Consider the following 27,730-nt stretch of genomic DNA (forward strand, 5'->3'; position numbering starts at 1 on the left):
TCTCCCTCAAGAGGTAGCTTAAGTACCACTTTCTGTGAGAGGCCTTTCATGGTCACTTTTCATCACTAAGTTTCTTCCCTCAGAAATTATTTTCCATTTAAATTGTCTATGTCTTGCGTGTACTTAATTATTTGTATATTATCTCCCTGATTAGAATAGGAGCTCCTGACATTATCTTATTGCCTTTTTGGTTTCTCTAGCACTCCACCTTTCTTCAAAACTCAGCCCAAATTCCACCTTCTTCAGGAAGGCTTTTCCCCAGTCCTTACTCCTTCTATTACCCTCCCTTTGAGATTACAATCTATGTACTGTCCATATCTTATATACATAGAGTTAGTTGTTTGCATACTTTCATCCCCTTTAGAATGTGAACTCCGGAAGGGAATTTATTGGTGTCTACTACATTCTTCTGCAAGAATTTTTTTTGATCTTCCTTAATGCTAGAGCCTTCCCTCTGTTGATTATCCCTAGTCTACTTTGTATGTATTTTATTTATATGTAGTTTTCATGTTTTCTCTCCTCCTTAAACTTCAAACTCCCTGAGAATAGGCACACTGCTTTTTGCCTTCCTTTTTATCCTTAAAAAAGATCAGGTTTTAGCTGGGACTTGAAGGAAGTTGGGGAGTCTAGGAGATGGAGAAGTGGAGGGAGAATTCCAGACATGGAGGACAGTCAGTGAAAATGACTAGAATGTTCCTTCCTTTATGTGTCCTGCACTCAGAATACTTTGATACCTGGTAGGTAAGTAAAATGCTTGTTGGGTTTCTAGGTGTGTTCTGTTCACTGTTGGGCAAGTCAATTAATTTCCCAGAGCTTCACTATAAAGCGAAAGAGTTGGATTATGCTTTAGAATTATGTCTGAGCTTTAGATATAAGATTCTATAATAAAAAGCTAGAGAGAACACAAAAAGTTCAATTCTCCACCTCCATTTGAGTACCAGAAAATTGAAGAACTTTGCCTAAGATTTCATAGGCAACAGAAATGGGATTCAAATCTGGGTATTTTCACTTTTTTCACTGTTCAAATTCAGGATTTTTTCCCATGGCTCTACAGTTATCAAATCCACATAGAAACAACTGGTGTTTTAAAGCAAAACTGCTAAAGATCACAGAGAAAAATACTAACCTATAGTGAATGGGTGTTTCCCATTCTTGGGAAGCTAAGGGTGCTGTGCTTCCTCCCTCCAAAAACCTTCTGCTGCCCTAGGGACAGATGTGGGTATGGCTGAGCTAGAAGAGTGACCCATCCCAGAGTTTCCATTATAATTCTACTCTCCTATCCTTCTTCTCCCTCCAGCTTGATGGAAGCAAGCAATTGATATCAATCACCTTCTCCTGGAACAACTCAAGACCACAAGTCACACTGTCCCTGACACAATTGTTTTTGTCTTAAGTGAAATCAAGAGAAAAAGTTCCCCGTTATATCTCTCCTCACAAAGAAGATAAAATTAGATATAATAACTGTGGTTTCAGTGGTAAAGGAAATTCTCAGGGAAGAGAAATCCTTCTACCAATGCAGATTGGAAATTTGAATTGGGAATTAGAATTTTGAGAATTGCCTAGAGAACTAAGAGATTAAGTAGAGCCAAAATGTGAAAGAGGCAAGACTTGAACCCAGGTCTTCCAAGTTTCAAAGTCAGCTTTCTATCCATTGTACTATGAATCCTCGCGAAAACAAAAACAAACAAAAAAACCTTTGCCCTCTTTTCCCCTTAGAACAATTAATTAATCAATAAACATGTATTAAGCATCTACTATGTTCCAGGTACAGTGCCAAGCTATGGAGAAGAGGTAAAAGATAAAGTCCTGCACTCAAAGAATTTATAATCTAATGGGGGAGACCACGATACAAAGGCATTAAGTTGAAAAGCCAATGGAAGAAGCAGATCTTTGGTTCTTGGGCAATGAATCTGAATTTCAAGGATAAATAGGTCTTTATACAGTCTCCTGAAATATCATTTTCTACGTCTAATACACAATTCTTTGATCTGAGGTCTGGCTGAGTCTGAGGGATAAATTATTGTACCCTGCAACATGGCACATTTTTTGCTTTGGTGACCAATTAGTCCATGATATAAAATGCACACACACACACACACACACACACACACACACACACACACACACACCACCATCCATTAGAGTAAGTGCTAGAAATCTCTGAAAACTTACAGGAGTGAGGAAGGGGCAATCCTCTGCTCTGCACAGTTTTGTCACACAGTGAAGGAAGACAGTAGACATCTTCTGGTTTTTGTGCTTCACAAAACGGAATACTTCAAATGAAAACCGCCCTTGCTGGCTCTTGCCATTTTCAATGACGGTTGTCTGTGGATCTTTGTCACAGCTGTATTTCAGGGAACACAAAAACTGGGCATTACTGGGGAGCATAACAATGCCTCACCTTTCTGCAGCACTTTAGTGTTTGCTATGTGTTTTCATCGCAACCATTCTATGAATCAGAGAAAACAAATGTTATTGTTCCTATGTTTTTTTAAAGATTAGGAAACTGGCAACATTTCCTAATGTCTTGCCCAGGGTCACACAGATAGTAAAGTATTAGAATGAGGATGTAAACCTAGGTTTCCTGTTTCAAAGTCTAGTGTTATATCGACTGTAGCATATGCCCTCTTATGCGAAGTGTAAAATTGCTGCACTTTTTAGATGTATTTCCAGAGGGGAAAAAAAAGAACAGTTTTTGAGGGCTAACTGAACCATTCCTCCATTTTAGGGATATTTAACAAGGTCATAAAACTAGATATTAGATTAGAGCCTTAGCTACATAATAATAATTGTAGCTAACTTATATTTTCATAGGACTCTATTATGGTTTATTTTCTAATGTAACCTGGAGTTGAACAGGGCATGTGCAGAGCTGCCCTGCCTGTTTCCTTCCAAACATATGTGCTCGCTCAGTGCTTGACTGCCCTGGGAATGACAAATGCCCTGGACCCTTCCAGGTGGTCGTATGTGACTGAGGGCTTAGATGCTTTGCTAATGATAGTCATCTCCATATTGGCCACTGAGGAAAAAGAACGACTTAAGAGGTCCTTTAAAAAAATGAGTGATTGTGTTCCTGTTCCTTTGACCCGCCAGGTGATTGGGATTTCCAAGAAGGAATGAAAGAAGGCCAGCTTATTATTTTCTATACCCTGCCTGCCATGTGGTAGTGAGTACATGGTAGCTCCCCCTATTTTGTGTTTTATTTTTCTTGAGTATAAGTGACTAAATATCAACCTTGAGATGGAGATGTTCATGTTTAGAAATAATCTTTTAAAGTCCAGAAGTCTAGAAGATCTTTTGTCCCTTGATCAGAGCTGGCTGATGATAAAGGGAGTTTCTACATCAGAGGAGATGTCCACTGACAAAAGGAGGAGTCTAAACCTTGACCTGACTGGTCAAAGGATATGGACTTTGAGAAGACAGAACAGAACCAAAGAGAAACAAAACTAAATCTATTCAGTAAACATACGAACTACTTTATGTTCTAAAATGTTTTAAGTTTCAACAATCTAAGAGCAAAATATCAATTGTTACTGAACACTGGTATAAGTCTTTCTATCAATGCCCACTTGAGAGTGTTTGGGTCTGAAATAAAAATCTTATCTATTACCTGATTTGTATTATATATTAATTGTCTTTCTCCTCATCTAAGGAGATGTTAAGCATGAGCCAAAATTTAACCTTGATGTAATTTTTCCATAGGGCATAAGAGTGGGAGAATGTAATGAGCCAGTAGTATGAACCGCTTTCATTCAAGGCTAGATTTCCTCTATCCCACCCTTCAGAATTGGACAGCACACCTGGGTCTAAACAGAGGGGCACTGTAGTTCAAATAGAAAGGCCCAGGTGTCTTAATCATTACGGCCCATTAGTGGTTCTGTTGTTAAAATCACAACAAACCTGTGCAATTCTTGTCCAAAGGGAGCAGATGTGGATTCATTAAATTTCACTGACCATTTGCTGGGAACCATCCTAGTGGATTAGAAGTAGTGAAACAGATGCTTTGTGCTTCCCGTCATGCTGCTTCTCCCCATCCAAAAGCTGCAGTGAATCAAGCCAGCCACATCTGATATTCCAAGTTTGGGTCAATTACCGTCTACAGTCCTTCCTTATGCTATTGAATCCTATAGTGTTATCTTATCCCAAGCACTGATAATTAGATGGGAAGATTGAGAATTTTTATGGCCATGACACACCAAAAAATGAAAACTATTGTACAATCCATCACCATTAGCTAGAAACTAGTAGCAAAGTTATTGGCACTGAGAAAAGTAGGGTAGAAGGCCAAATAGACTTGTATTTGAAATACTCTGATAAATGAGGCAAAAGTGTTTTCTTGCCCTAAATTATCTGAATCATTGACTTAATTTTTCTCTTTTTTAAAATAATACTAGCTATTACTTATAGAGTACTTAAGGGTCTGCCAAACACTTTAAAAGTATCTAATTCTTTTCTCACCTGAGAGGGAAGTACTATATATTAATTCTATTTTATAGTAGAGGAAACTAAGGCAGAGTTTAGGTAACTTGATCAGGGTCATACAACTATTAAGTGTGTGAGGGCTGGATCAACTCAGGGCTACTACGAGTCCAGACCCAGCGCTCTATTCACAATGCCACTTACCTTCCTTCTTTGCTTATGATGGCATAGCCTAATGGAACAAATAGCTTGTGATCCTCCCCTTTCTGTAAACAATGGCTTCCTTATTATTCTCTACCATGGAAACATTTTCCCTTCCTTTCTTAATTATGAGCCAGCAATTTTAATGGGCCAGATGCATTTCTAACTCTCATTTGACTTTGGCTTACTTGGTAGTTGATGTTGATCTTAATTCCACGTAGCCAGCCTAACCCAGATTTCAAATCCTACAATCAAATGAATTTTTAAAAAATAGCAATATGGTAATTTGGACTAAACTTGTCACATCAGTCAGACACAGCTAGATTTTAGCTATAGAATGGAAGCCTTGGGAAATACCTACCTAAAGAATAGGTCATATCGTATGTCATCATTCGGGTTCCCAGATGGTGTCGTATAGCAATAGTCCATCAAAACATTCCATCTATTGAAGAAAGCAAGAATGAAGTCATGTCAGCACCATCTGTTTTTGGAGATAACTAAGTGCGAAGTTAAAAAAGGGCCAGTAAGAATGCTCTGAAGCCCCAGATCATTTTTAATAGAGAGAATGTATTTACTACTATTTGAAGATAAAAATAACAACTTATATTTGTATACTATTTTAAAGTTTACAACATATTTCCCTCATAACATCACTGTGAATCAGGCAGCAGCATTTGTATTAATAGTTCCTTCTTTACCAATAAAGAAGCCAAGGTTCAACATGTTTCAGTGAATTACTCAAAATCACATAACTCCAACAGAGTAAGAACTCAAACTTGGGTTTTATATTTTCAAATCTCTTTCTAGAGGCTTTACATTTTTCCTGAACACATAGCTCAAAGAGTGCCTGAAGCAAAAAATTTCCATTTCCACTTTTCTTTCCTCAACATTTTTGATTTGCTTTCAGGGCTAATGCTACCACTGGGATAAATATCACGTGTATATAAGGTGGCAGATTAGGGAAGGAAAGAAAAAGATACTTCTAGAAGTAGATCACTTAGAAGCCCATGTGCCACTGTTTATTTTGACCCATGCTTTTAAACATATCAGTATTGTCGAATGAAGCAAAACTTAGTGGAAGTTGGTAGGCAGTGGAGGGAGGAAGGAGAGACAAGGAAAGGAGATACTTGATTGCTTTGGAGAGTGTACTTGTGTTCTGCACAGAATATCCAATGAGGTTGTGTTGGGCCTCACTGTTATTTATGTATAAAACCCTCAGAAATAGTCTGGCAGAGAGGATTTGAACTCTTCCTCTGCTACTTTCTGTCTGGATGACCTTGGACAAAGCAGTTCAGGACTCAGTCTCTTCACTTCTTTGCCTGTTAAATGAGAGAATTGACCTACCTTATTTCTGAAGCCCTTTGCTGCTCCAAAATTCTACATCTTATTGTTAATACATGGAATATATATGACCAAGCAAAAAATCAACAACAGCACATTTTTTAAATCCCCAAATTTTATGACAACATTTTTTAAAAAAGAGTATTTTTAACTTCCAGTAAAGTCTTGCTTGCTTTGATTCCTCCTCTTGGAATAGGGTCCCTCTGGACATCTATGTCAATTGTGTCAAGTCCTAACCAAGCTGAAAAGACTTCAGGTGTAGTGTGTCTGTGTGTGTGTGTGTGTGTGTGTGTGTGTGTGTGTGTGTCTGTGTCTGTGTCTGTGTCTGTCTGTGTCTGTGTCTGTGTCTGTGTGTGTGAGATTCCAGGATCAACCTAGCTACTTGGGAAGGGTTCACATCTTAGAAGGATTGTGAATACTGTTTTTCTTTGTTTGGGAGAGAGGTTTTGGGGAAAGCGGAGGAGGACATGAAGCCCAACCAGTCTAGTAGGGTTAGAGTCTAAATCAGTGAAGGAAATACCTAGAGAGGTGAAGTCACGAATGCCTAAAATATTAAACTAAGTAAATTCTTTTTGGTCAAAAAATAGAAATGCCAGGGAGGAAGGAAAAGGAGGAAGAAGGAAAGTCATATTTGGGTCACCTATGGAGCCTCTCGATTTCATCTCTTTTAATAGTAATTCAATGACATTTCTAAGCCTAAAATAACTTTGTATTCTAACTAGTGTGATATTTTAAAGGAATTTGTTTACCAAAGCACATTTCTGAGAGAAAATCTTCATATTCCATGTTGCATTTGGAAGTTAAGTGGATAAAGTCCTGGGACTAGAGTAAGTATGATCCAACCTGACCAAATCCAGCCTCAAACATTTAAGAGATATAACTAAGAAAGTTACTTGACCTCTGTTTCCCTCAGTTTCCTAATTGGTAGAATGAGGATAATAATAATATTATATACTCACAGGCTGTTTGTGAAGATTAAATAAAATAATATTTGCTAAGCATTTAGCATAGTGTCTGTCACATAACAGGTGCTTAATAAGTATTTCTTTCTTCCTTTCCTTTGCTGTTTTAACTGAACCTGTGTTTCTAGCTATTAACCAAAGTCTACTTTTGTTTCATTAATCTAAGAACTTTTTTAGATTTGTGTTTTATTATGTTGGTCCAGGAACTCCCGTAGAGAATTCTTGTTTGTTAAACAGTGGCACAGGATGGCCTACAGAAGCTGACCCCTCACTCAGGCTTAACTTAATATTTCTATTTGTTTATACAGCCAGAGGGTTAAGCACCAAGAGTATTTTATAAATTGAAATAAAAAATGAATGAGCTAACTTTATAATTCATGAAGATCCTGAGTTACTAAATTACTTTTTTTTTCTTTTTCAAATCAGAAAGGAGAGTGTTGTGATACCTGCCATCCAGATTGGTAGCTCGGACTGCTGCAAATATTTTGGTTTTCAAAGGCAGTCCTGTACTAGGCACAATCAATTGCTGGCTGTAGGTGGAATCCTGTTGATTAAAAAAAATTACTATTACAGTCACATCAAGTGAAACATCTAGGAGAGTAGTGCTAGGTTATATTACAATTCATTTCTTTGTGAGAGACACAGGTGAATACAAACTCATAGTTGCAATAGAGAACCACAGAAAGGTCCTCTAAATTGTCTGGACATTCCTTTTGGTTTCCAGGGATGATGGTACCAAATCCATAAAGTTTAACTATAACGTTTAAATATTCTTCTACTATGGCTCATTTATGGTTTGATTTTTTTTTCTGTCTTGGTACTAAGCTGCCCTTGAAAGTTAGTATCCCTTTTTGAAAAGTTAGTATCCCTTTTGGAGAATATTTTATTTATTGAGAATATTCAAGATAATCATCAGCCTAATAAAGAGATACAGTGAACAAATGGCTGACTCTGAGGTTGATTCTCAGCTTCCTAAACAGACACTTATAGTGAGGAAAGATGGGCATAGACTGTCTAAAAGGTGCCCAAGGGCATTCTCACTTGCCCTTTCACAGGAAAAGCATAATTCCTAACTGTATGAAGGACTTAAAAATTTTATCCATTCCATAAGAATTTAACAGAGATAACACACAGACACAAAAGTATTATTTAATAATACTAAAATTTAGTCAACCAAATCTCTGTCTTGCTACCTAGAAATGAAATAGGATGGTCCCTAGACAATATCTGGCAACCAAATATTTCCTTTTCTTCATCACTATACATAAAAAGGATGATATGGTCCCCAATTCTTAAAAAAAAAACACGAAAAGGGAACATTTATATTTTTTTCAACTAGACCTATGATTTCTTCCTTGGAAAAAGCATCCCTCCAGCGATGTGGATCAGCAACTCATTTGTGATTCTGAGAATCACCCAGGACACAAAGAACTTAAATGAATTTGTCCAGGGTCAAAGAGCCAGTATATTGTCAAAGATGGGATTTGAACCCAGATTTTCCTAACCTGTGTATGTGTGTGTCTTGTCTCTCTAATATTTAGTTTGCTAATGTATTATTGGAATAGAGAGACAGTTTGATATCATGAATAACATATTGGGAGAACTAGGTTCAAATCCTGCCTCTTGCCCTTACTAGCTATGTGACCCTTTGCAAGTCATTTAACTTTACTCCTTTACCAACTTCCTAGGACTTAACTACCAAGGACTTATTTGCTGTCTATTTACAAAATTAAAATTATTACAACTAAATTTTAATGTTTTAAATACAATTGGTAAAAGTTGAATTATTTAGCATTGCCCTAATATGACCAATTTGGTTAGCTGTTTTTCCAAATAAAATAAACTACAAATGTGGTAATGCTCAAAAACCTTAGCTTAAAAAATTACTTATTACATAGATTGATTTTAAATTTTTCACATAATTCATGACATTTTTCAAAATTATTTATGCTTTATTTTGGTTAGACTTGCTCTGATTATTATTTTCTATTCCACTTTAGAGGGTCCTTGATTTTAAGCTTTCTATAAAGCACTCAACATTCAGATTAAATTATGGAATTTTATTTCATCTTACTTAAGATCTCAGGGGCAATTCAATGTATTGTTTTATTTAAAGAACATGCTAACAATCACATAAAGTGATAACAACAAAAACCATCATCATATCCGCACTTCTTCATTCTGAATTTTTCCCTTTTCAGTGGAAAAACAATTCTGGTGGCTTGACTCAAAGATGATATTAAATGCTACAAAAGAGGTTACTTTGTGCTTTTCTAGAATCAACAGCTCTCCATTTTCTTGAAATCCATGATGCCCAACATTACTTAAATCAGGAGGCTTGAGCCACCTGAAATTCTACTGCAAATAGCAAGCAAATATAAATCAAATGGTAGAAAACTTTCAAATGAGAACTATACAGTTATTGATTTAGTCCTCATAACAATGCTCAATTTCTGGCTTTATTCAGTGACTGGTACTATTTGCTGAGTATTCAGTTATTGTACTACTAAGTAACTTGGCAGCATCTCCTCTCAGAAGAAAGTTTTTAAAATGACGGAAATGCAATCTTCATTCCAACACATTTTAATTTGTTTTTTAGAACTCTGTGGTATCTGACTACAAACTTATAAACATGATTTTTTTAAATGCCTTTGGAAAATGTCCTACTACAATATTTATAGCTCATTATATTCAAAGTATAAAGCACTGACTTTTAAATCAGTTGCATGAATTATAACTCAGTGCCATGATGACATGAATAATAATGTAAAAATCAGATTCATAATTTACAAAAATGTTGCTTGATAGATTGAAAAATTGATATTTAAATCAGGCATTTAAAATGTATGAATAAAAAATTTTAATCAACATGAAAATATCATTTTGAGGATTAATGTTGCTGTTATAAATAGAAATCCATGTATTTTTCACATTTTGCTGCCACTGTCCATATTTACATGACAAAAGTTTAGACAATGCTCTGTTTTTTTATCCAAATCATTTCAGATATGAAAGAATTGTATGCAGCCAAAGACCCATATTGAAAATATTAACACATGCAACCCAAGCTTACTTGTCAGAGAAATATGATTTATATGTTTTCCTACATTTTTCTTCTTCCGTATAACAACATTTGTGAAACTTTGACCCCAAGTATATAGGAAATACATGTACACACATTATTATGTGGCTAGAATAACAATATGACCTAGTCTACAGTTCCTTCTATATATAACAATATGCATTTTTTTATCTGCAAATTAGGGAGGCAGACCTGGGATTTCTTTGGTTTGAGGAATGCACACTGTAGGAACTCTTTCTATTAATGTATATAGGCAATTAGTCTAACAAAGTCTTAGAAAATTGCCTAAAATACTAAAGAGAATCATGACCTCCCCATGGTCACCGAGCTGCTTTGCATAAGGAGGAGGACTTCAACTCCAGTCTTTCTTACTCAAAAGTCAGGCCTCTGTCTACTTTGTAGCATTACCTCTCTTTTACAAATATGTAGAATCCAATTCATAAATAGTCAACAAGTAGAGAGAAATAGGACCTTTTGGCACATCTTTAAAGATCCCTAAGACATGTGCAAGTGATAATGAAGAGATAGAGACATTACCAAAAGATTATCAGATAATCGTGTTTGCAATATGTATGTATATGATGCACACTGTATGCAAATGTTTCAAATAGATTTCTCTAATCACTTCTATATGAATATGTATGATCGCCTTGCAAATGACTTACCCAATTAGAAGGACCTAAGTGAGGTAGGAAGGACAGTATTTTCAACCATCATACTTACATTATAAAGAAGCAAATTCAATGTGCTGACAAATGTACCATTGTTCTCCCGTACAGATATAGCAGCTGAGGACCTAGAATCAATTTGGAAAAATTGAAGCATTGAAGAGGTTTTATATTTCAACTTTGGGCTGGGTGTGCATTTTACATTTAAGGCAATAAAACTCTAAAGAAACCCAGCAGATTGGCAAGAGACCTAGAATGGTGTATACTGTTTAAATCACTGAGAAGGTAAATAATTAGAAAGGAAGCAGAGGCATAACAAGAAATTTGATTTTTATGACGTGTTAATTCCTGGGAAATGTTCCCAATTGCACTTCATGTCTAAGTCTCCCTATGTGCACAGATTGTATTTCACAGGAACTTAAATCTGCTAGCTGCAGCCACTATAACATTCTGAAAAAAAGAATGATGGGAAAAAATAGCTTTACGATAAATTCTCAACACTGTTGTTGTTTTGTAATTGTGGGTATTTTTTTTTCCTTTTTTTCCATTAGATTGAAAGTTTATTGAGGGCAAGGTCTATCTATTGACTTTTTTTTTTTTTTGTATCATTAGTACTTAGCCAGTGGATGTTTTGTTGCTGTTTTTCAGTTGTGATCTTATTTGGGATTTTCTCAGCAAAGATACTGGAATGGTTTGCCATTTCCTTTTCCAGATCACTTTACAGATAAATTTTTACAGATTACATTTACAAATTTATTGAGACTAACGGGGTTAAGTGACTTGTCCAAGGTCACACAGCTAGTATAGGTCCGAGACCAGATTTCAACTCATGAAGATCAGTCTTCCTGATTCCAAGCTCAGTGTTCTATCCACTGCGCCACTTAAATGCAATGTTTATTGATTGATTGATCAATGCTTTGCTTTTTTCTGGTTGCCTTCAATATTACTTTCCTCATCCAGTCATCCTTTGCTTTCTCACTTTTTGCCACCCATTTTTGTTCTCAGGCAGACATTTCTTATCCCAATGGCACCCATTATGTGTATTTGTAAATTGTAGCAAAGGTTATGGTAACTGGTAATTTTCCTAGTAACCTATCACTTTACAATAAGTAGGTCTATATAATAGGTCCTTTTGGAAAAGTAAAAGATTAGGTTATTCAGAAGGTTTACAATTAGAAAAGAAACTAGAGATTATAGAACAACTGTTTCATTTTGTTACTGTTTTTTAAAATTCTGAACTTAAACACCAAGTAAAACGAGCATTTCTGTATACAAAGGAGAAAGGGATAAAAATGATTTAACATAAAACTGCCTATATTTAATTGAATATTAAAAATTCAAAATATTGAATATTCATGAATACTAAATCTACATTAACACAGTTTGCTCTTCCTTTCTAACATATAATAAATCCAACATGTAACTTTCAAAGCTGTTCTGCTTTTCTGTGTTTTCTTTTGGATTTCATTCTCTTCTCTCCTGTGTATTTCTAAAAGTGCTTCAAGGGCTTTATGTTATTTCTTTTCCTTTTTCTTTCTTCTGGGGAGGTGGGTGGCAACCCTTATTGATAGCCCACTTCTTCCCACTCCCCTCTTTGGAGGGAGGAGAAGAAAAAACAAACAAATAAACAAAAAATCTTGTGGCAAATAGACCAAATGAGATAAAATAAATCACCACATAAAACTCCCTGTTTCAGAGATGAAAAAGTTGAGTCACTTGCCTAAGACTAAGATACAGGTAGTGAGTAGATCACGTTATAAATAAAAATTACTCTCAGGCTTATTAACAGATTTATAAGCATTCATTAGTAAAAAGAGAGAAAGAGAGGAAAAAAAGGGTTTCAAGTCTTTCTAACTTTAGGTAAATATCCGATCCTCCATTGCAATGGCTCCATCGCCAGAGATAAGAGAGCAGAGAAATATCAAGCCCAAAGATCCAGTTAGTTCAAGGGTCCCATCTAGAGAAAAGAGAGCCCTCAGCTTCTGCTTTTCAAACTCTTCACTCCAGCCCCGGATCATAGGCCAATGGCTTTCAAACATCAGTCGACATTATTCAAGTGACACTAACACTGGGATGCACTAAGTTAGAGGTCCCCTAAATGTTCACTTCACACAGTCCTATGATTCCAAATCTGGTGCTCTTTCCCTACTAAACTCCAGTTCTTGCATCATTATCCAGATGTTTTGTCATACATGTTCCCATAAGTTTAGAAGAATGGTAGCTTATGTAACCAACCTATGAAATGACTGTAACTTAAAGATGTTACGATAAAATCAATCTGAACTGCATAACTTTGCCTCCTGCCTTGCATACAGTAGACACAATGAATATTTATAGAATGAATAGTTACATGAATGACAATACTTACGATGCAAGTTGAGTATTGTTGACCAAGTATTCCAAAGGGTAACTACAGCTGAATTTGTACAAAAGCCCAGGCAGATAGCTGATGATTGTTGAGGGGTCTGGGGTATCAATATATCCTGAAATATTTCCTATTTGTACTGTTGTTACATTTCCATAAGCGCTGACTCCTGGAACTGAAGATACCTATTAGAACAATAGATGTATTTTAATGACTAAAAGGTAATAACCACATAGTTCATATATACATTATTCATCTTGTCTATAATAATGTGTTTATGTTCTTTTAATTTTATATAAAATGGGCTCCACAAAAGGTGAGATGGTAATCGACGTTATGGTGCTAAAAACCATATCAACTATTTGAAAAGAGCCTAAGCTTAGAGAGGTTCTCTCCAGATCCTTCTTCTTACACATCCAGATTCTCTCCCTAGATTAAGCTACAGTGCTCTATTTTTGTAACTTGTCTAAAAGAATACGTACCACCATGCCATATTTAAATATACACTTAAAAATAAGAATAATGACTAGGCTACTCTTTGAGTAAAACAACTGAATGCAAAAAGAATTTAATGCATGCAGTACATATGTATATTTCAACATGGAGTTGTCTGAGATGATTAGATGATGTAGTTTTAAAATAATTAAATTCCTAGTATTTTGAGACTTCTGCAGATAGCTTGTTTTAAATAAAAAAGATTTTTTTCTTCTGTTCTTTCTACCTTTGCACCTAAGAGGAAACTGATTGATTTTTCTATAAGTAGTACAATGAAATGGCATAATATGCTTTACAGCAATATATAAATAAATGCTAGAAGCTATTATGTTTATTCGTTTATATATACATATATAGGAGAAAGGTACATGACATAAATACATACATATGTATATCATGTAACTTTCACATATTTCCTTGACTTTGCCTTTCCAAAAAAAGGATTTTAAGAAATCCTGGGTTAGTCACTCGAGTATTATCCATGTTGCAATAAATGTTGTCTGTGTGACTGATGGCCAGATCAACAAGTTAAAAATGGTTACTGCTAGACAGTAGAGAAGTACACATTAACAAGAAAGATGGTGTGCTTCTGTCATATACCAAACGAATAAACATGGCCCCAGGTAACATAACCAAACCTGTTTGTGCCAAATTGTATTTATCACAGTTTATTAGCCAGTGCAACCAGAGATTATATGTTTGGGAAGGAGGCCTGAAATGGGCAAAGGGAAATGATTTGTTTAATTTTATGGGAATTTTTCTGTAAAAACAGATGGAGCTTCTTATTTGTTTTAAATTAAAAAAATAGAGGGGGTTTTCATGCTATTGCCTGGGATATAACATAATTTTAGACAAATCTTACCACTAGGTTGTTTCCACAGCCTTCCAAGGTGCTGAGGTTGATGATGAAAATGACCACTGCTGGAAAGGTATTGTTATTTACAAACCCTCTGCAGTGGGAATCCCCATGTTTTCCATTCAATGCCAAATCTGTGTCAGAATAACCCGAAAAAAGGACCGTGCAAAAGTTAATCTTCATTGTAATGGCCTGTACTCCACAGTAGACACTAATGTCTCTTTCAGCTGAAATGAAAGTATATGAAAAGGAAATGTAAAACTGTGCAGAGCTGAAAACACTACCAGGACTGCAAAGATACTTATCATGATATTTACATACTCAATTTTTAGACATATTAAATTAATTTTCATATTGTTAGTCTAACCCTCTATACTAGAACATTTCCTACAGAGGCAAACGAAATGATCCCCAATTGCTGTTGAGCTTCTCCAAAAGCTCCTGCTTGTAATCACAATCACAATAACAATAACAATAGCTAACATTTATGTAGTGCTTACTATGTATCAGGCATTGTGCTCAGCAGTTTCTAAATATTAGTACATTTGATCATAGATGGCAATGTATAAATTGTATCAAGTCCCAAAACATTATGAAGCCTTAATGAATTCCAGCTGAATTCAAAGAGATTGGTCTAACCATCCAAACTGGAAAAAAAAGTGGATAAATAATATAGAATTGTTATACAGTGTGTAATGTAACCAAAGCAGTCCATTGAGTCAGTCTGTCTCTCTGTTCATTTGTCTGACTCTATGAAAATTTTGACAACCACACACACACACACACACACACACACACACACACACACACACACACATACATAATGATGTAGTCATATTTGTAAGCTATTTTGTCTAGAGATAGAGACAGATGATAGTGACAGAGATAGAGATAGAGGACATAGAGCTAGAGTTAAAGGTGAAGACTGGCCAATAAGTAAAAATGAGACAAAAAGTGTGAATGCTGCATCAAGAGGAAATCCTTCTCTATGGAGAATTTATGGCAAAAGCAAAGCAAGAGCCTCACAAAGTCATGGAAAAGCTACAATGTTCTTCAGAGAAAGGAGTATCTTCCCTGATAAAAATTAGTTACGACCAAAATATCTAGTTGGTTAAGTTGACATTAGAAAAAATTGAAAAACTAGCTACCAAATTTTGAAATGCAATTTCTCATTATCTCTTGCAAAAGTACACTAAAAATTGAAAATTGAGTTGGCAATTCATGTTCTTGAGAAGTTACTGAGCCAGGAAATTCATATTACCTAGATTATCTGTCTATACTGATGAAACACTACATCATAATTCCTCAATTCCTTTTTTTCATTTTGCCTATGAGGATATACATAGAGTTAGAATGTGTCAAAGACCAGTCATAATAGCTGGCATTTTTTCAAGTGCTAGCTTTAAAGTTTGCAAAGTGCTTTGCTCATGTTAATTTACTTTATCTTCACAATTCTATGAGATAGGTGTCTTTATTATCCTCGTTTTACAAATGAGGAAACTGAGGCACATGCCTAAGTGTGTGGCAGGATTTGAATTCCAGGTTTCCTATATTCAAGTCTTAGCTCTCTGTCCACTGTGCCACCCAAATAACTCGGTGACATACCAAAGTCAAAAATATCCACAAATGGAGATAGCTGGATGCATGGGAGGTAGCATGGGGTAGTGCATGGGAAAGCTGAACTTGCAGTCATTAATGTTGTTATTCAGTTGTTTAGACATGTCCAGCTGTTTGTAATTCAATTGTTATCCTTGGAGTCTTCCCTTTCTTCTCCAGTGGATCCTCTTTTATCAGACAATCAGACATTAAGTCATTTGCCCAAAGTCATATATCTAGGAAGTATCTGAGGTTGGATTTGAACTCAGCTCTTCCTGACTCCAGTCCCAGTGCTCTTAACTTCTGAGCCACAGTTGTCTCTGTGTAGTCAGTAATATCAGAGCTCAATTCCCACCTCCAAGGATGGTTAAGTTAGTGTGACCTTTCTGAGACTCAGCATCCTCATCTAAAAATTAAGGATTTCAATCCTTACAGAACCTACCTCACATCCAAAATTTTAAGATCCAAATTAAATAATACATGTACAGAACATTGCTAACATGAAAACATTATGTAAATGTCAGTTTCCATGTGTGCACATACATACATACCCACATAAACACACACGTGAGCCAGGGATGAGACTGAAAAGTACATTTTGTCCAATTCTTCATGGGTTGTCAAGGATCTCTGTTTCTAAAGCCCAGGTGGCTAATGAAATAAGCCAGACCAAACTAGACTAGCATTTCTTGCTTTCCTTGTTTATCAGATAATTGAAGAGGGCCAAAAGGAAAAAATTGCCTCTTCCCTTTCTTTCTCAAGAGTCTTTTTTCTTCACTAGCAGAACATTTCTATTTATTTTTGTTGGCTCGACCTTGATTAGAGCCTAGCTCTGTACTTCACTTTGCCTTATGTCTTTAAGATAACACATAAATGCTGAAGTATAAGACAGAAATTATCAGACAATATCAACAACCTTAAAACAATCCACTACCTTCCAACCCTATGAAGCTTTTCATGAATACTATAACATATCCTGAATTAAATAATAATAAATATAACAGTAACCAGCATTTACATACTGCTTCAAGGTTTTCAAAGTGCTTTGCAAATATTATTTTATTTGAAACTCACAACAACTCTGGAAGGAAAGAGTTCTTATTTTCCTCATTTTACACATGGAGAAACTAAGGGAAATAGAGGTTAAGTGACTTGTCCAAGGGTCACACAGCTAGTAAATGTTTGAGGCTAGATTTGAATTCAGACCTGTAAATCTATCTACCATGCCACCTAGGGGGAAAGTCAAACCGAGAAGTTTATATTTTAGCTCAGAGGTAATAGAAATCTATTCTAGTTTCTTTATTATGTAAGTGGAGAGGAGGTGACATGATGGGTGACATGATCAGACTTGTACTTTTGTTGTTTATTCATTTTTCAGTTATTTGTGATTCTCTGAAACCCATTTAGGGGTTTTCTTGGCAAAGATACTTGAGTGGCTTACCATTCCTTTCTCCATCTCATTTTATCAATGAGGAAACTGAGGCAAGCAGGGTTAAGTGACTTGCCATTGGTCACACAGTTAGGAAGTGTCTGACATAAGATTTGAATTCAGAAGGAAGGGTCTTCCTGACTTGTACTTTGGGAAGATCACTTTGACAGCTGAATGAAGGATAGAGTAAAGATGGCTGAGATGGGGATACCAGTCAGCAGGCCATTGCAGTGGTCCAGGTGAGGGTTGATCAGGGCCAGAGTAGGGGCAGTGTCATCTCATCCTCTTCTCCAGAATGAGGGGGAGGTAATTAGTTTAAATTGATATACAGGACTCCTTAACTAATGGCAACCAGTCTGTACTCTGAACCATCTGCTATTCTGTGCTGTGGCACTGAAGAATTGTCATCTCTGGAAGGAAGCTGAGTGCACTAGGGGCTGATCCCATTTGAAGACCTGAGATCAAATGATGGCTTTTCAACAAAGTAAGAAACAGAAAATTGTTCCCATCCAGGCTCACTCAAATTGCTAAAGCCTTTTCAAGTCCTATATAGGCAAACATTTTTCTGGGGGTAAATGCAAAGGGTAGCCAGCCAGCCAAGCAGTTTTACCCCTTGCAGCGATCTTAAGAAGAATGAGTTACAAAAGGGCAAGGTTTTGTTCTTCTGCCAAAGGCAGAGAAGTTAGCTTTAGAGTTACTGAATCACAGGGGCTCTCGGCAATTAAATTATATGAGCTTGTTTATTTCCAAGGCCTGGCCTGAATTGTGATATTCCTTTGAGTAATACTAAAATATTAAACTGTGTAATGAGGGCAAAGGGATGGAAACATCAAAAAATTTAGTAGTTCTATGTTTCTTCCTTTTAAGTACTCTGTTTTTAAATCTCCCGAATATCTTTTAAATAGGAGATAAGTATAAGCAGAGGTTACAAACTAGCAGCTAAAATAGCGATATATGTATTTTCCCTACAGATAATTTGCTCAACTGTAGCTTTTAAATAGAAGACTAAGAAAAAAAAAACAAAATAAAAAACAAGCTTCACTTCAGTAGAGCCTTAAACTCAATGATTAGGGTTTGTTGTTGTTGGGTTGTTGTTGTTTTTTTTTTTTTTGGGTGGGGGGAGTTCCAAAGTTTTTCATAAAACAATTTTCTTACCTATATTCATTTCATTCATTCAGAAAACAGTGAATATGTTTTCAATGTGCTTGGCCCAGAGTGGAAGGTGTAATCTGCTGCTCTCTTGGGAAGAGATATGGGAATTTTCTTACACAGGAAAAAAGGGTCTACATGTTCCTCTGCTTACAGGTTGTAAGAGTGACAAAACAATTCTTCCAAAGTTAAAAGCACATCTCTCCAAGGATCTAAATGTATGTCTCAGATATATTCCTAAGACAAACCCTCATATCGCTTCTTTCTCTCTAAGAGGCTACGGGCTTATATAGAGGTTGGTCCTATTGTCACTACTCCACTAATGCCAGGATAAATTAGCCTCTGAGAGAAGTAATGGGGAGAGAGAAATATAGGAGCTTCCCCTACCCTTTGTATTGATGATGCTCAAACTCAGAGGAGAATTAACTCAGTAAATACAAGACAACCCAGCAATATGCTCTTCCAAAGAGAGTGAGAAGAAAATATCCAGAGCATATCTATGTACATAAATTGATTTTTTAAAAACTAGCAGAAAAGTACTGATTGTATCTTGTAGGCAGGAATCACATTTTATGCCTCTATATCCTATTCCAAATGCCTGTATTAATAACTTGCATATAGAAGGACCTCAATAATAATAAAAAGCTAGCATTTGTATAATTTTTTTTCATTTAATAATTTTTATTTTTTAGAAAAGTTAACATGGTTACATGACTCATGCTCTTACTTTCCCCTTCACCCCCCGACTTCCCCCCCCCATAGCTGATGCACATTTCCACTGGTTAACATGTGTCATTGATCAAGACCTATTTCCAAATTGTTGATAGTTGCATTGGAGTGGTAGTTTCGAATTTACATCCCCAATCATATCCGCCTCAACCCATGTGTTCAAGCAGTTGCTTTTCTTCTGTGTTTCCACTCCTGTAGTTCTTCCTCTGAATGTGGGTAGCATTCTTTTCCATAAGCCCCCCAAAATTGTCCTGGGTCATTGCACTGCTGCTAGTACAGAAGTCCATTACACTCTATTTTACCACAGTGTATCAGTCTCTGTATACAGTGTTCTTCTGGCTCTGCGCTCTACATCAATTCCTGGAGTCTTTCCGATGTGTATAATATTTTATGGTATGCAAAGGGCTTTACATATGTTACCTCATTTGAGCTTCACCTCCAAAAAACCCTGTGAGGTGGGTGCTATTATTATATCCATCTTATACATGAGGAAGCTGAGGTACAGGACAGGGTTCTTTCTTAGACCTTTCTTTTTCCTTCCTCTATGCTACTTCATTTGATGATTTGATTACTCTGAAAGCTATCTTTCTTGTCCCAGTTTCTCTGTTTACCTTCAATCTGACATCTCCAACAGTCTTTCAGGCATCTCAAACTGGATGTCTTAACTTCTTAAACTCAACATGTCCAAAATTAAATTCATTATTTTTCCAGTTAATTCACACCCCTTCTATTCTACCCTATTACTGCAAAGGGCATTCCCTTCTTTCAGCCTAAGTGTCATTCTTGACTCCACACTATTTCTCACTGTATATGTTCAAATTATTGTCAAGGTCTGCTGATTTTGCTTTTGCAACATCTCTTGAATACATTCTTCCTTCTCTTCTCTGACATTGCCACCACACTAGTGCAGACCTTCATCACCCTACACCTGTATTATTGCAATAGCTTCCTATTCCATCTGCCTGTCTCAGGCCTCTCCCCATTCCAGTCCTCCATTCAACCATCAAAGTGGTTTTCCTAAAATGTAAAGTCCAATGGTGTTATCCCACATCTACTCCAATAAACTCCAGTGACTCTATATTGCTTCCAGGATCAAATACAAAAATCTTTTTTTGGCATTCAAAGCCCTTCATAACAAAGCTCCTTCCTAGCTTTCCAGTTTTCTTACACCTTACTCCCTGCCACGTACTATTTGGTCTAATGACACTGGCCTTGAGCTGTTATATGAACAAGATTCTCTACCTCTCCAATCTGGGCATATTCTTTGGTTATTCCCCAGCCTGGAATCTCCCCTCTTATCTCTGCATATTGACTGTCCTGGCTTCCTTTAGCTCCAAACAAAAATCCAATCTTTTACATGAAGCCTCTCCCAACACCTCTTCATTCTTCTCCCTTCCTGTTTTAATTATGTCCTACTTATTCTATATATAATTCATTTGTACAGATTTATTCACCAGTTGCCTCACCCATCAGATCTTGAGCTACTTAAGGGAAAAGATTTTTTGCCTCTTTGCTGTATCCTTACCACTTAACAAAGTACCTGGCACATAGTAGGCACTTCATAAATGTTTATTGATTGGATGACAAAGAGATTATATGACTTTTCCAAGGGCAAACATTTAGTCATTTTTCAGTCCTGTCCAACTTGGCAAAGATCCTAGAGTAGTTTGCCATTTCCAACTCCATCTCATTTTACAGAAAAGAAAACTGAGACAAATAGAGTTAAGTAACTTGCTCAGAGTCAAACATCTAGTAAGTATCTAGGGTCAAACTATAATTATTATATATAACCACATGTAATAATAATTATATGGCATAATTATTATATATAGCAAGCAAATTTTTGAATCATGATTTCAGGTTGTCCAGATTCCAAGGGATTCTAAGGTAGGTTGTTTCTCCACTGTCACCTAACTGCCTAATAAATGCATTAATGACTAAGTCCAGTCACAAAATATGTGACTAGTCAGTCAGACTCATCTCAGCTGAACAAAAGAAGAGGGATCTGCTTCATATAAACAGAATAGGTGAGAAAGATCAAAGTTCCTCTGGTGAATGGGAGCATTGATTCCCCTATTTAATACAACTGCCCATTGAAGGTAGAATATTCAGAAGAAAAAGACAGATTTAGAAAGTGAAGAGGGGCCTAAGATAGCTGCAAATATGATTTGTACCACTAAACTATGGTTTAAAATGCAGGTTTAATGGGCCCATGACAAAAGCAAGGAAAATGAACTGGTTTTAAAAAAAGTTTGTTTTGTTTTTGCACCATGAAAATCTAACAAAAGGGGTTTTAAATTGAAATGGAAGAGAGAAAACTGGCAATACAGATGGCAAGTATACTACAATAAAATTAGTGAGTACAAGATAAGAAAAAGAATAGCAGAAAAAAAAGGACAAGGAGGAAAAAATTCAAGAGAGAATAATCAAATGCATAGCCTTAGGTGCTGATATAAAATGTAGAGATAATTAACATAGATCCTTAAAAGAAAGCAGATGTGACCTCAGGAGTTAATCAATGAAATTTGGTAGACTGGGACTCATGACAAGAATTTTGCACTAGATGGCTATATCTTATTTGGCAGGAGAAGAATAAATAAAAAGAGAGCAACATTGCATATTAGAAAAAAATATACTTGAGTGAGAAAGTTCAGGAAACTGAGGTGAGGGTCAGGAGCATGAGAAAGGAGAGGTTCTATACCAACACAAAAGGAGGTCCCGGCCTAAATCAAGGCACTCCTAGATCCATACAGGGGCACTGCAATGGGACGAGGTATAAAATGGCAGCTCCTTTTATCCACTACCCATTTCCTATTCATAGGCCCTAAGTAACTGAAACAGTGACCTGTGCAAGGGAATGGCGCTTATAGGAAAAGAAGTCCTGGGTGGTACATAGAGAAAGAGGAAGCTCAAAAACCAGTAACAACAATGGCACTCTGGCTCAGAGAATATGTTCATATAGCAAGGTCTCATTTCCAACATATAGACCAGGCTTCAGAGAAATAATCAGGGTAGGACTCCCAGACTAAATGAGAGCCTATACTTCAATCAGTATAAAACAACAGAGATTTCTAACTGACTGATGAGGACAGAGTCTAGCAGCAATCTTCTCTTGCACAAACCCAAGCATAGATCAGGAACTTATAGAGCTCAGACCACAGGAGCAATAGTCAGACTTTGCCCTGGATCAATCAGATCTCTTGAGGTATAATGAAAGCTTGAAGGTATCTAGTCTGTCCTGAGATCTTAGAATACATATTGCTCAATATGTCAAGAAGGCAGCAGCAGGACCAGTCCAGACCTTCCCTCTGTATGTGTGGCAGAGCCTACCCCTAATATCAATTCTAAAGTTTGGAAGTTAACTGGAAGAATGGGCAAACAAAAAAAGAACTCCATTATTGTAACAGAGATGCTCATACACAAAAGCAGAAGGGAATGACTCTAAAGCTTCTACAAGCAATGCCTCAGAGAAAAACACACGTAGGGCACAAACTCAACTAGATTTGCTGAAAGAGATGAAGCAAGAGTTTTATTTTGCTTTTTTAAGAGTTTTTTTAAAATATCTTTACAAATGTAATGAGAGCACACAAGGCGGGGAAATGGAAAAGAAATGCAAGCAATGGAAGAAAGAATAGGAAAGGGAATTAACAATTTGGCACAGGAACTATAAAACATACCCAAGCAACAGACTCCCTGAAAATTTAAATGGAACTTCATGAGGCATAAACATATATATATATATGCATATATATATACATATATATATATTACCATGACCTTAAAAAGAAAAGTCTAGACATTATATTTCAAGAAATCTTAAGCAAATTATTCCAATCTGATCATCTAAAAGAAGCCCCAAGGGAAAAAAACCTCAATATTTTTATACCAAAATCCAGAGCTTTCAGGTAAAAGAAAAAGTAAGAATTGCACCTGATAAAGCAGTTATCACTATAATGGAGCAAAGAATTTGGAATACAATATTCTAGAAAACAAAGGTCTGGGGCTTACAGACAAGAATAACTTACTCAGAAAAACTGAAAATCATTCTACAGGTGAAATATTTTTTAATGAAATAGAAGATTTTGAAGTTTTGTGATGAAAATACCATAGTTATTAGGGAAGTTCAAATGTAAGAATAAAGAGAAACATAATCACAAATATTATACATTTTGACCAAATAGGATTTATATCAGGAATGCAGGGGTAATTTAATATAAGGAAAACTATAAATGTAATTGATTATGTTAATTAAAAGTAATGAAAACCATATGATTATATCAATAGATTCAGAAAAATCCTTAGTAAAATATAACTTATTCCTACTAAAAATGCTGGAAGACTTGGATGTAAGTAGATTTTTTTTTCTTAAAACAATATGAAGTATCTTCCTAAAACCATCAGCAAGTGTCATTTGTAACAGGTACAAACTAAAAGTCTTCCCAGTAAGATAAGGAGTGAAACAAGGATGCCCATTATCACCAATATCATTTAACATGATATTAGAAATACTAGCAATAGGGGGCAGGTAGGTGGCTCAGTGCCAAGCCTGTAGTTAGGAAGTCATAGGCTCAAATCTAGCCTCAGACATTTCCAAGCTGTGTAACCCTGGACAAGTCACTCACCACAGTTGCCTATCCCTTATCTCTCTTCTGCCTTGGTTCTAAGGCAGAAGGTAAGGGGCCAAAAAAAAAAAAAGAAAGAAAAAAGAAAGAAAGAAATGCTAGCAATAGCAATAAGAGAAGAAAAAGAAATTAAAAGAATGGCTAAACAAACTGTGGTATGTGATTGTAATGGAATAAACACTGCCCCATATGAAATGATGAGCAAGCTAGTTTTTTTTAAAAAACTTGGGAAGAACTACACAGAATAAGAAACAACAAAATGAGTAGAAACAAGAGAATATTATAAACAGCCACAGATTTAATACTTGAAGAACAAATTGTGAATGTTACTTCTAGAGAATGAACAGAATAATGGAAACATGAAAGATATAATTTATATGCACACATCTGTCTTTTGGATGATGCCTTCTATGATTCAGGGAGGGAAGAATTAAGATACTTGAAATAAATTCTATTAATTAAAAAAATAAGGGGAATATAAAAAGGTAAACATGAATCAACAGTGAAAAAAGACCAAACAAGGATAAACTGCTTATATTCAAATAGATAATGTGTGTGTATGTGTGTGTGTGTGTGCGAGTGTGCTTAGGCAATGGAGCCTTGCACAGGTCTGCTGATTTGAAACCAGAACCTGCCAACTCTAGGCCTCACTTTCAATCAACTGAGCCACCTAGCTTCCCCTTATATTAATGATCTTAATAAAAGAATGGAAAGAGAGGGGAAAAGAAAAGGGAATATATTGAAGGAGAAGAGAAAGAAAGACATGGAAAATTATCTCACATTGAAGTACACACATTGACATCAACATAAACAAAGAGGGTAAAGGGAATAGCTAACACTTGAACCTCATTCTAATCTGAACTGATCAGAAGAATGGAAAATATATACATACACAGTTGTGTATAAAAATGAATTTCATTTCATGAAGAAAAGAACTTCTTAAAAATCAAAATTGGTCAAATGGGAAAGGAAGTACAAAGCTCTCTAAGTAAATAATTCTTTAAAAATCGAACAGGGCAAGTAGAAGGCAATGACTATAAGACATCAAGAAACAATAAAAACAAAGTCAAATAAAAAGAGAAGAAAATGTGAAACAGCTTATTAGAAAAACAAATCAATATGAAATACAGATTGAGATGAGATGACTTAAGAATTATTAGATGACCTGAGAGTCCTAATCAAAGAGAGATTCTACCCATCATCTTTAAAGAAACTATCAAGGAAAACAGACCTGATATCTAAAATCTAGAGAGTAAAGTGGAAATGGAAAGAATCTACCCATCTCCTCCTGAAAAAGATCTCAAAATAAAAATTCCTAGGAATATTATAGCTAAGTTCCAGAGCTCCCATTAAAGAGAACATACTCAAATAGAAATAGTGTTTAATTTAATAGTTAATAAAATACTTTAAGAGAAAAATGCAACCACAATTTAAATATTGTAGTCAAGATCACATAAGATTTAACATCTTCCATATTAAAGGAATGGAGGGCTTAGAGTGTGATATTCTAGAAGGCAAAGGAGCTAAGATTACAACCAAGAAAAAAAAACTACCAAGAAAAACTATGTCTAATTTTGGGGGGAGGAGAGTAATAGAAATTTAATGTAATAAAGGACTTTAAAGTATTCTTGATGAAAATACCCAGAGCTAAATAGAAAATAGGACATTTAAACATAAGATAATATAAACAAAACAAGATAAACATGAAAGAGTAATCATAAGGTTCTCAATAATTAAAATTTTATAATCCTATATGAAAAGATGCTACATGTAACTCCTAAGAACTTCATCATTATTATAATTAAAAGAACTTTACATAGAGATAGGACATGGATGCAAGTAATTATTTTGGAATGATCACCACAAAAAATGGAGTAAAAAAGAGAAATAGCCTGGGAAAAAGGAGAAGGGATAGAATGGGGAACATTTTTTTCATATAAAAGAGACATGCAAGGAAGATCTTTTATAGTGGAGGGGAAAGAGGGGAGGGGAAAACAGTGCTTGGCTCTCATTGGAATTATTTAAAAGAGAGGATTTATCAATAGACAGAAACATAAAGATATATGGATATATAATCAAGTGATTGTGTATAGAAATGTAGCTTACCCAATAGGGAAATAGGAGAGGGAAAGAATAAGAAAAGGCAGGAATGAGGGGAATAAATGATAAAAGGAAGAACAAATTAAGGGATTCAGTGCTAAGAAGCAAAATAGACTTTGGGGAGTGAAAGGCAGAAAAGAGAAAAAAACGAAAATGGAATAGATGGAAATACCCAGTTAGTAATCATAAGTATGAATGTAAATGGGATTAGTTCATCCATAAAATGGACTAGAATCAAAAAAATTATTTTTTACAATGGACACACTTAAAACAGAAAGACTCAAGATTCAGCTGAATGTAGGAAGAAAGGTAGGGGTATCAATTATGATCTATGATAAAACAAAAGCAAAAATACATCTAATTAAAAGAGTTAATCAGTGAAACTATATTTTGATAATAGGTGCGATAATATTTAAAAATAAGAGCCATTGCTCAACTAACTTAAAGGTCAAAGGATATGAACATTTTTCAGAAGAAGAAATCAAAACTGTCTATGCTCATATGAAAAAATGCTCTAGATCAGTGATGGTCAAACTACAGCCTGCAGGCCAGATGTGGCCCCCTGAAATGTTCTATGCAGCAGCACAACAGTATTCCTAATCTGAAGAATACAATGAGTAGGATACAATACAATGAAACTTCAAAAGAGTTGCCTTAGAAACAGACAGACAGATGAGCATTTCCTTTCCTTTGTCCCCCTCTTTAAAAAGTTTGCCCATCACTGGTCTAGATCATTATTTATTAGAGAAAGGAAAGTTAAAATGACTTTGAGTACCACCTCAAACCTACCAGAAATGACAAATGCTGGAGGGAACAAAAGAAAAATAGGTACATTAATGAACTGCTACTGGAGTAGTGAATGAATCCAACCATTCTGGAAAACAAATTGGAACTAGGCTCAAAGAACTATAAAACTGTGAGAGAATTTATTTTTCATATACTATATTAATTTATATTTAAGGATCTGGATTAGGAAGAATGTTGTATATTCTTGTTTCTGGGTTCTATAGAGATTAAAATTAATATTCAAGAACTAAATATTATATTTTATAAAGTTTTATTAGTAATAAACTAACATAAAAAAACTGGAGGGAAAAGGTGCTAAACTCTCTTCAGCTGTGTTGGTGAAGGAGCGAGCAAGAGGGAGGAGCTACAGAACTTATAAAACAATAATGTGACCACGCAAAGGTGGAGGTACAGGAGAGATTAAAGGGAATTTGGAGAATACTAAGGGAGTTTTGGGGGATGCTGTCCAAGGTTCAAAAATCTTCATTTATACAGTTCTAGGTCAGAAACTCTGTTTTTTATATTTATTTTGTCTTTAGGAATTCCAGGGAATGATCTGCTGGTAAATTGTTTCTTTTAACATTTTCAAATTTTATTTTATTTTTCTGCAATTACATATAAAAAGTTTCCAATACTTTAAAAAGAATTTTTAATCTTAAATTCTCTTCTTCCCCCCCCCACCCTGCTAAGATGGAATACAGTTTCATATAGATTTTACAAGTGTAATCATGTAAAACTTTTTTTCCATATTAGTTATTTTTGTGGGAGAAAAAGAATCAAAGAAAAAGGAAAGAAAAAGGAAAAGAAAAGAAAAGAAAAGAAAAGAAAAGAAAAGAAAAGAAAAGGAAAGGAAAGGAAAGGAAAGGAAAGGAAAGGAAAGGAAAGGAAAGGAAAGGAAAGGAAAGGAAAGGAAAGGAAAGGAAAGGAAAG

The 27,730-nt window shown here is 35.5% G+C and overlaps 1 protein-coding gene across 1 annotated transcript in view; it reads right to left on the minus strand.

Moving 5' to 3' along the window:
* ZPLD1 (zona pellucida like domain containing 1) overlaps window positions 1–27,730 on the minus strand; it is a 72,631-nt gene that overhangs the window by 12,317 nt on the left and 32,584 nt on the right. Inside the window, exons 2-7 of the mRNA XM_044666797.1 lie at window positions 14,396–14,616; window positions 13,042–13,223; window positions 10,729–10,801; window positions 7,370–7,467; window positions 4,982–5,062; window positions 2,173–2,344 (exon numbers count right to left, since the gene is read on the minus strand). Coding sequence (XP_044522732.1) covers window positions 2,173–2,344; window positions 4,982–5,062; window positions 7,370–7,467; window positions 10,729–10,801; window positions 13,042–13,223; window positions 14,396–14,616 — 827 coding nt within the window. The remainder of the gene's footprint in view (window positions 1–2,172; window positions 2,345–4,981; window positions 5,063–7,369; window positions 7,468–10,728; window positions 10,802–13,041; window positions 13,224–14,395; window positions 14,617–27,730) is intronic.

Source organism: Gracilinanus agilis, chromosome 3 (assembly GCF_016433145.1).
Source record: "Gracilinanus agilis isolate LMUSP501 chromosome 3, AgileGrace, whole genome shotgun sequence".
Taxonomy (NCBI): domain Eukaryota; kingdom Metazoa; phylum Chordata; class Mammalia; order Didelphimorphia; family Didelphidae; genus Gracilinanus; species Gracilinanus agilis.